At 40.3% G+C, this 11,080-nt stretch overlaps 1 protein-coding gene across 1 annotated transcript; it reads left to right on the top strand.

The window, feature by feature from the left end:
• The first annotated feature begins 4,894 nt into the window (after nt 1-4,894).
• LOC124689250 (BTB/POZ and MATH domain-containing protein 2-like) lies at nt 4,895-6,073 on the top strand. Its single transcript, XM_047222806.1, has one exon. The coding sequence runs from the start codon at nt 4,895-4,897 to the stop codon at nt 6,071-6,073; it is 1,179 nt and encodes a 392-aa protein (XP_047078762.1).
• The last annotated feature ends 5,007 nt before the right edge of the window (nt 6,074-11,080 follow it).

Raw genomic sequence — 11,080 nt, 5'->3', positions numbered from 1 at the left:
TTTCAACTACTAAGGCGTTTTTGTAATCTTTCTTCCGCTATTTTCCATTGAGCGATTGTGAGTCTCTGAATGAATCGGAATACCTAAATAGCGAATAGGAAATTGGCCTTGCTCACAACCAAACAACTCTACATACAGAGTCGTATCATTTTGGGCATCACCGAAAAAGAACAATTCACTTTTATGGAAATTGATTTTTAATCCCGACAACTGCTCGAAAACTGTCAAAATTAATTTTAGATTGCGAGCTTTTTCGAGATTGTGATCCATAAATAGAATTGTATCATCGGCATATTGAAGGATAGATAAACCAGCATCAACCAGATGTGGGATCACACCTTCAATTTGACCATCAGACTTGGCCCGCTCTATGAGTAGGGATGGCAATGGGGCCCCGTTCCCCGTAAACCCGTCGGCAATTTATCTATTAGGGGACGCGTATGGGCAACTTTCATCCCCATAAGCTAAAATGGGGATGGGGATTAAAAGGTCTCCCCATCCCCACTCCCCACTAACTCCCGTTATAATTTTATATACATGTAAATTGATATATTTTTATATGAAATATGTTGTAATATTTTGTCTGATATAGTATATTTAATATTATTGAACATGTGATACTAATATGTTGTCATTTTATCTCGTACATATTACAAAGTTGCTTATTTCTATGTGCAAAATATATAAGATCCTAAAATTTACGAGAAGATCATTTGAATTTTGCTTCTTAATAGGGAACCCGATCCTCGCCTCGAACCCGGTGGAAATGGGGATGGAAAAAACGTCTCCCCGATTACTAAAGGGGGATGGGGATGAGATGGCACTCCCCGGTGGGGAGCAAACCCGTGGCCATCCCTATCTATGAGTATCGTCAGCATATCTGCTACAATGTTAAACAACATTGGTGATAACGGATTCCCCTGGCGTAACCCTTTTCGTGTTTAGAAATAGTGGCCGGTGTCATCATTAACCCGGATTGTCACACTACCTCCATACACAAAATGATTTATTAGAGCACGCCACTCTGGAGAAAATCCTTTCATCCTGAGCGTCTCGTCGTAGGAAAGACCACTTGACCTTATCATACGCCTTTTCAAAATCTAATTTTAAAATAATCACATTTAGTTTCTTAGTATGCATCTCATGTACCGTCTCATGCAAAACCGTCACTCCATCCAGGATTTTCCTTCCTTGCATGAAAACGGTCTGTGACGGCTGAACAACATGATCCGCAACCGTATTAAGTATAATGGTGGCCACTTTCGTGAAAATTTTGAAACTTACGTTTAAGAGGCAAATAGGTCTATATTGTTGAATCCTTTCTACCTCATTAACTTTCGGTACAAAATTACTTCACCAAAATTTAGACGAAATAATTCTAGTTGTCCTATGTCCGAGCACTTGAATAAATCTAGAAGGTCCGGTTTAATAGTATCTCAGAAAGTTTGATAAAACTCCCCTGGAAAACCATCTGGACCCGAAACCCAACAATATGTACTAGCATGATAATAGTTTATATTTTCACCGAAACCCAACAGGTCAGTTACCCCTGCCCTAAAGCCTTAACCATACCCGACGAAGTTCTCCCTAAAGAAGGATCTGGCAGCCGGTAGTCCTACCAACAACGACAAGTGAATTGCCTCTTATGCTTGGTCTATTCGTTTTGCTCCAAATCTCCAGCCGATTCCTTATAAACTAGAAGGATACCCCACGCGTTGTTGCGGCAATCTTCTAAGAAATTGTATTGTAAAAATTAAATGGTATAATACACATGAACTATGAATTGTCTATAGAAATACGCAAGATTCATTTGGTCAAAATAGTCGAGATGCTAAATTTGATTTACATTATATTTTTTACATTTGATGGCTATAAATTAGTTATGTGCACAGTTGAATGAAAAAAATGGTGACATGGATAGCTTGCATGCAAGGATACATCAATAATGAATGTTAGTGGGATGATATGGACATTCTATTGGCAAATGGAATAGATGATGTGGGTGACTTGCATGTAGAGATAGACTAACATTAATTGTAGTTAGTGGGGTTTTGCTTTATAAGCAGTATAGATTAGCCCTATATCTGGCCGAGTATTTTTTAAACTTCTTATACTTGCTTCTCTAAAATAAGCTCATATAAACCAATAGTAGCATAATCCCATATTGCATACTCCCTCCATGCAGAAATCTAAGACCTTTTTGCCATTTCATAAGTTTACTCAACTTTGTTTGTATATGTCTACATTTAGTATGTTGGGATTCACTCATTTTAGTTTGTATCTAGTTAATCTAACAATATCTAAAATATCTTACATTAGTGCATGGAGGGAATAGATCATATGTAATAAAACCAATCGATTGCACAGAACATAATCCTCTACCTTCTCCACTTTTGATCAAACCTTGCTGACATTGGAACACATAATAATAATGGGCCACCTATTTAAGAGTGATGGTAGTGATGTGGCTTCTTCACTTGTGTTGGACTTGTTAAACTGCTCATGAATGTGTTGCCAAAATTCATTGACCGATCGCTTTCAACTTTTCAGGTATAATGCCTTGCGTAGAAGAGCTTGATCATGTCATGCAAAATACGATTCAATTGCATCATCATCGGTCCATTTGAGCTCTCTCTTTTTGCTATTATTCACAGGAGAGTACGGATTTGAAACAAACTTGCGTAAATGAATTGGCATATATCTCCTACCTCATTCACAAGAAAAAAAAGCAAACAATACCTTATAGGCAATGTGCTGAATGCCAATGGTGTGTCCTCAGGATGGGAAGCTAAAGACGTTGTCTTTTCCTATTCCAGAGTTCCTACAATGGCAAGAGGTTGCGGAGATCTCCTCCATCTCCATGGACGCACTCGGCGATGACGGACCAAACAGAGGCGTCAGCAACCCATGAGCATCTACGAAGAATTGACTGGGTGCTGCGATTCGGCCGACCGTCGACAAAGGGACTCAAAGGAGACCACCAGTTGGAGTTTCCTGCAATGACATGGCCACTTGATTCCGGGGATTCTGGCGATGGCAGCCCACGGTGACATGGGTTTACCATATTGAGTACTCGACATAGCTATTCCTGGTATGGATCTAGGACGGAGCATACAAGGCCCATGAAGCCTGAGGGCAAGATGATACAAAATATGCCCATATCAGGTAAAAAGACATTCTAATAAGTAACCGACCCTGGTTAGAACTATGAAATATGGCCTACTATATAACGGCCAGGAGGAGCCACCGGAAAGGGGATCCACAACCTTGTCTTATGACACTTCATTGTAAACCCTGATTTAATACAATCTCGGTGTCTTTAGCCACCACAAAATATACGTCGGATGCCTCGTTTGTCTGACAAGTTGACAAAATCACGAGCGCACTCTTTTCCCCGAAAACCAAAGTTCATAACCATGGGCATTGTCGAGGTTAACCCTCGTCATCCGGCGAGAAATTCAGAATGGGGAGGAGGTTGCGAGATTCTGGGTGGTGTCGGTGAAGGCTATGGCGTATCGGCGTAGGCGACGCCGACAATAGTGCGGGCGCGGGAGTTTGGGCGGATAGTAGATTGAGTGGAAAAATTATACTCGGTTGGTCGGTCAAAAAGTAGAAGTAGAGAACCAAGTGGCTGAACGGTTTACTCCTCCAGCCGATAATATGGATCGTTTATCGCTTTGTATCGTTCGGCCGTTTAGCTTTATTTATAGAGTGAATTCCACTTTTTACTCTATAGATGTGCTCTTGTGACACATATTACCTCATTCAACTCAACTTATATTAAAATAGCTTATCTACGATACATAAAACAGAATCTTACCTTTGTCTAGCATTTTGGTTGTTTTGTTAGATAGGACTAGCGTGTTTCATCTATGTGGCACGAAAAAATCTGTAAATGTCAGATGGCATCGACGACAATTATATCCAGATTAATCTTACCCAATTATTTCATTCCTCGTCACTGTACTAGTATTTTTGAAAGCCGGTCATCACCAGACACCTTGCCCAATGGATACACGATGAAAACATGGGTCCTAATGTTTTAGAATTTGTAATTGAGATGACTTATCGGTTAATAGGGTAATTAGTATCACAAATACGTAACTAAGGGTAAAATGTGAAATTCACGAGTGAATTCCACTTTTGCTTCTACATATGTGCTTTCGTGACACATATTACCCGATTTAACTGAACTTATATTAAAATAGCTTATCTAGGAGACTTAAAACACAATCTTACCTACGTTTAGTGTTTTACTTGTTTTTGTTAAATAGAACTTGCGTGTTTCATCTATGTAGCACGGCAAAATGTGTAAAGATCAGATGGCGTCAACGACATTTATATCCAGACTAATTTTACCCAATTATTTCATTCCTCATCACCGTACTAGTATTTTTCAAAGCCATTCATAACCACACACACCTTGCCCAATGGATACGCAACGAAAACATAGGTCCAAATATTTTAGAATTTGTAATCAAGATGATTTAGCGCTCAATAGGGCTATTAATGTCACAAATACATAACTAGGGGGTAAAAAGCAAAATTTACTCCTACTTAAGCAAGTTCAGTTAAGAGGGGTAATATGCGTCGGGACGCACTAAAGCACAATTGTAAAGTAAAAAAGTGAAATTCACTCAAAAAAAAACCGATGAAGTTTGGAAGCCACGGCCTCGTGGAGCCCACCGAGGGCGAGCCAGATTGCTAGTAGACTTTTGTACGCCTGAATTAGCCATCCCGTAAACAGTCCAGCGTTTGGCAATTTGTGTCCTAGTCGATCTACCTATGATTCTATCTGCGGAACGTGCGGCCTAAGGGCTCCCAGGGTATATACCAACCGGCTACCGATGACCTGTGGTTCTGTCTGTCTTAATTTTTTCCAGGGAGAGCTACCATGTCGAGCTACCTATCTAGGCTCGTCGATTACCTTTCTCGAAGCTTCTTCCCCACGCGATCGCCGCCCTCGGCGTCAAACAAGACCTCGTCGGACGTGGTCGTGCGCACCGGCGAGAAGCTGTTCAAGGTCGTCGGCCACTCGTTGATCGAAGATACAAGGAGGATCTCGGAGTGCTTCCATGTGGGCGGCTACGACTGGGCTGTCTGCTACTACCCGAACGGCGTTGCCTCCTCTATTCCTGATGGGCAGTTTGCGTCTGTGTTTCTCATGTTGATGAGCGACTGCGAGAGCAAGGTCAAGGCGTCCTTCACGTTCAGCCTGCTGCAGGACCCTGCCGTATCACCGGCGACTGGGGATGGGGAGAAGAACAAAATTCACGCCACTCTCACCCATAGCTTCATATCCAAGGGTGCTAAGTCGGGTCTGGACAAGTTCGTGAGTAAAGCAGATTTGGCAGCGTTAGAATATCTCAAGGATGATTGCCTAGTGATTAAGTGCAACCTCGAGGTCATTGGCGACCGTGAGAATGCTATCGGCAGTATCATTGTGCCACCATCCAGCCTGAACACCGATCTCCTCAACCTTCTGGAGACGGGCCATAAGGCAGACCTGACTATCAATATTGTTGGCAGCTTCAGAATATTTAAGGTGCACGGGTGCATGCTAGCTGCGCGATCTCCGGTCTTCCGTGCGCTGCTGTGTGGCTCCATGATGGAGAGCAAACAAAGCAGACTCAGCATTGACGATACGGATGCCGATGTTTTCGAGCTTCTGTTGTATTACATATACCACGATTGTCTGCCGGAGTCCATGGATGAGGCCACGGAAGAGGCGACAAACATGGCGCAACATTTGTTTGTCGCCGCTGATCGGTACGGCGTGGAGAGGCTTAAACTGATGTGCCAGAGCAAGCTTAGCCAGTCACTAGATGTCGACACCGTGGGTTTCGTTTTGGATCTTGCAGAACGATGCAACTGCTGTAAACTGAAGGCTCACTGTCTCAGCTACATAGAAAGGAATTGCAACAGGTGGCCAGCTATCGAAGAAACACAAGGGTTCGCACAACTAAAGGTCAACCATCCGCTCCTCGCGCAGGACATTCTTGCCAAGGCGCGACGACGTAGCAAGAACAAACGGAATAGGAAGAAGACCGGAAACAAGCTCCAGAAGAAATAAATCCAATTTGTTCTGATATGCAATTCCAGCATATATACAATGATGAAACTTTGAGGTACAAGTCGATTTTGTACGCATTATACACTATATAAAAGACAATCAATTTAGGGCACTTAAGATTGATTTGGGTACTGTTTATATGCTATTTTCCGTGGCTTTCATCCATACGCTCAGCGGCACGTGTCCCATTTTTTTTGTATGTTGATCGAGTCAGGCGACTGATTTCTCCCCGTTTCCCTCTTTTCAACGTGGGAGGTTACCGGTTACCGGCTATCACGTTGTATTTCTATATACTAGATTTAGATGTGCGCCTTGGCGCACGACCCCATGAAATTTGCTATGCTTTCGATTTTGTATAACAACAAAAAATAAGATGGAAAATGATAATATACTTTTCAGGTTTTATAAAACAAAGTTGATAGGATGAAATTAGGATGCAGCACACGAAAGCACGAACAGACTGGCTCGCTCGTGAGCAACAAAAGCAGGCAAGAAATGCTTTGTGAAACATATATAATAAGCTCATAAAATGAACGGAACATCATAAACATAATTGCTGGAACTATACAAAATTTCAAAGATATCAATCTAATTAACCTAGCAGATAACGGTGATACCAGTCAAAAGCAACAAAATGGACAAACTGAAAGAGGCTATAAACAACCGTACAGTACATGAGTGCATAACAATTGTAAGTTCAGGAATAGTAGGCCATCATTTTCTCCAAACAATCACATGCAAGAGAGTTGATCAATTCAGAAAGAGATTTCCTTAGATAGTCGCCTACTTGGTGACGCAGAGTAATATTGGTAGCCAACGAAGAATTTGCGTTGGGTTCAATGGTCGACTCTAGTGAAAGAAGATTAAAAAAAGATCAGCCAGTATCATTCAATATTCCATTACAGACAAGTCAGGATAAAATGTTGTACCTAGCAGGGAGGACAATTATTTGAGGGATGTCTGCGTTGATGTACCATCTACACGCTTTCCTCACGGCTAGACCCGTTTGCACTGCAAATATATGATAACAGGAAAGAAAGAAATGATAGCATGCTGGCATCTCTAACAAAATAAAGAGCCGATACCGGAATAATCTCAAACAGTGGTCGTAGCCATCCTCAAGTAATCAACGGCATCACAATTTTTTAGTAACCACATTATCCAACATTTTGTCATTTTCAGAAGTTTCTAACTCGGTGTGCTTTTTTTTCTGGCATAGAAAGAAACTGAATTTCATATAATATTAAGGATAGATCATTCATATAATATTAAGGGTAGATCAGTTGATCTTAGATTACGCAACCATGAAACTATACCTCTACTGCTTACTCTCAGTCTGAAATCAAACTAAAGGAGGTAAGGGCTAATTGTTCAGGTCAACTCAACCCAAACAACGGATATAATTGAATTCGCAATCTTGACGCACAAGAATGTAATCATGTGGCACATTCACCTACAGGTAAGGGGGATTTGGGTAAGCCACTTAAAATTTCCACATAAGGGTTACATATAATGTTTCAGATCCTCCCCGGCACAAAAGAAATATAAATTAGAACTTTGGGAAAAGGCTATTACTCAAAAGAGAGGTGACCTTTAATAGGTTCGATGATGTAGGCTACATCCAAAAGCAAGAAGCTAATTGACTGGTTTTCAAACAGTTGACTTTTAAATATTTTTGTGCTAGGTTTTAGAAAAATGGTTTGATAAATCAGTTGGAAGTTTGAACCATCCAAAGCAGCAAAACATAATCTTGACTGGAGTCTATTAACTCTGTCAAACAATATGGATCGTGTAAAATACTAAAGATAAAAAATAAACAATTAATTCATTATAATTCCGAAATAGAAATTTTCACATAAATATAGTCGCTTAAATTTTAAGAAACTAATGAGCGAAATGGTCTCAGTGAACAATACCAGCTACACCAAAGAGGCTTGAGACAACAAACATTCGTTGGTCTCTAGAGTTGCAAAAGAACAACCAGTTGCATAATACTAACACGGCCAGAAGAAAAAGGAAGTATATAAGAAAAGAACCGTAGTTCTACACCATAGAGTCATTTGATGAAGTAGTTAACCCGCGGTGTGCTATGCTACTCGTTAAACAGATTGTTAGCTAAATTGATAGAGTCTGCAAAACTTGGTAAGAGGAATAGTAACCAGATATGTGCAAGAGCTAACCAGGATTGATCGATGCTCAGATACCAATTATTGTGCAGTCAGAGAAGCTAAAACACATTTAAGAAATTTAGAGATGGCACATATTAGACTGAGGTATACGATCACTATGATGAGTAACTTCACTACGATGCTTTCGTGAGGTATACGATCATTAAACTGGTATGTCCTTGCGGTCGATGATAAAGATCAGAACTAACCCCACCAGCTTAAATAACACATGCCCCTAACAGATATAAACATGAAAGTATCAGAAAGTAGAGTACATAAAAGAGATCCATTTTGAAAGAATAAGCACCGAACCAATACCTTCACTGCATATCAAGATGAGTAGTAGAGGCATGGAAAGCTAGAACACATTGGCACAGATGAACCTGAAAAACAGAAATAAAACTGCATGTTGTAGTTTCATCTATGGATTTTCACCAAGTGCATAAGAAGTGGGCACTAACTGGACAGAAGAAACATTATGAGATAAAATTGAAAGGCCATACCAGAATAGATGACCCGATTTGGAACTACAGCTGAAGTGAAACATGTGCACAACTACATGATCAATTATCTGAAAATAAAGATGACATGTTTTGTTAACTTTCATGCTTGATGCGTTCAGCATGGAGGATCCAATTGGATCGAAACATTGCATATTCAGACAAACTTAGTCAAACATTGGGAGGGAAAATACCTCCTATATATATAGTATTCCCATCCTGTTTCTCATACCTGCATGTAGCTATAGGATTTATAACCATAGCAACAAATGATAAGTTAATTTTTTAGGCTCCCTATCAAATAAAGAGCAGCAATTTGGCCGTGAAGGAAAAGGAGCAGCAACCTCTATTTTGACCGATGCACGGAAATTGCAGACGTAACGAAAATGATAGTGGATTACTAATAATATCCTTAACCATGCTATCGAAGAAGGGCAGCTCAATTTAGCCACCATCATTTCCACCAACATAACAGATCTGTTATCTAACCAGATAATATGGATAAGGAAAGTTAGGAAAGTTGTTGCTTAATTAAATTGCCTATGTAAAGCGCAGGGACATAGATTATTTCCTGGTTAGCGCATCAGTATCAGAACACTACGGATCAAAACACCGTATACACCCCCTTGAAGAGCACCATACGCCCATCACTTAAACCATCGTTATATCAGGGAGGGAGAGCAGGACAGGGCCATACCAAAAAAGCAGTGGTGAGGCAACCTCCGCATGGTTGAGAAAGGCAGGGGCATCGCGAAGAAGCCGCAGTGGCATGACCTCCCCGTGATGGAGCAGGGGATGGAGGAAGCAAGGTCAAGCAAATAATATAGCAGGGAGAGGTGGCTTGGGAGACATGGCTACCAGCCCAGCTCCTACGCCGCCAACGCCATCACTCACAGACCTATAAGAACAATAACATTTGACATTTTCATCATACACATGTTGTGCAACCGGAAATGAAGATAGAATGGGCCATTGCATGATATTGTGTTCATGATGTGATGAACACAATATCATGCAACATTCAAGAAATATATAAACATCTTAGCTGAAAGAAAATATTTATTTGACTTTAAGAATTAGTAATGATGTATAATTCATGGTAAGCAAATAAAAATCTACAATGTAAACACACTTAGGTAATAAGTTAGCACCAGAGGCCAAATTGGTTCATTGGAAGAGTTATGTTGTGCTGCCAAACCAACCAAAACTAAACCACCACTTCTAGAGTCTCTACCATGTATACCCAAACCAAAGGTCAGATAGGAACATTGTAGGACAGTAACTATTGATTTTAAGTGATGAACCTTGAACTATGGAGCAGATTTTTCACCTAAAATTAATTTTAGAACTCCATTTATATCTCACTTATCATGTTTACATGTTCACTAACATGAGTAAACTCCAATAAGGCCTAGCCGCTCACAGGAACTCCGTTGTCATATGCTGACAACATGAATATACATTGTAACAGTATACAGACGTCTTGTAATGGAACAAGTACATGCAATGGACATTATAAGTCATATATTCACCACAGATTTCTCTAATGATTTAAACCCTGTAACTGTACAGAAAGCTGAAAATTAAAATCATGGATGCAGATGAAGACTAATTGCAATAAAAGTCAAATTTGAGAACCATCAGGTCAACATGGATACAGAGCATACAGTCTGCATCGATGTTCATAGGACAAACAACCAATTACGGAGAGAAAAATAGTTACCAGTAATCTGAAAAATATAGTTAGATAGCACTAAGTGAAGGAACAAAGTAGAAGGTTGTAACATAAGCTATAGTGGCAGTTTGGTACCTTACTTGCATGCCATTGTTGGGTTCAGACCCCACACGAGCAGCTCCGGTGAGGGCATTGCCGGTGCCTCAACCTCCTTGAGCCTTGAGCGAGGCCTCGGATTTTGTTAGAAGAAACTATGAACCTAGGGCAGCACAAATTGTAAGAAATGGAACAAATCAAGAGAAGTAAAGGGGGAAAATCATGACATAAGTTCTTACCATTAGATCAGATAGAACACGCAAACTTTGTTCCTTTAGGTGGACTGAAATGAACAATTATCTCAAACCTGAATCATGGAGGGAAGGAAAAACCTGGCCCTATATAATTCTGAACCTATGAAAATACATATCATTTGGTAATATTCTCTACCCAAAAGGAATTATGCATATACCAGTATGCCAATAAAAAAAACAAATCTAGCATATACGCTGATCAAGGGGCTAGAAAAGGGAGCTGCTCTAGAAGGATCATGCAATCAGATAGCATGTCCAACTACATAACCTCTGTATTTTTTATCTTTATTTGAGAAATAGAACATGATGCAAAA

Source organism: Lolium rigidum, chromosome 2, assembly GCF_022539505.1.
Source record: "Lolium rigidum isolate FL_2022 chromosome 2, APGP_CSIRO_Lrig_0.1, whole genome shotgun sequence".
NCBI lineage: Eukaryota > Viridiplantae > Streptophyta > Magnoliopsida > Poales > Poaceae > Lolium > Lolium rigidum.
Note: the sequence above shows the minus strand (reverse complement) of the source record. Positions and strands in the feature narration are given on the sequence as shown.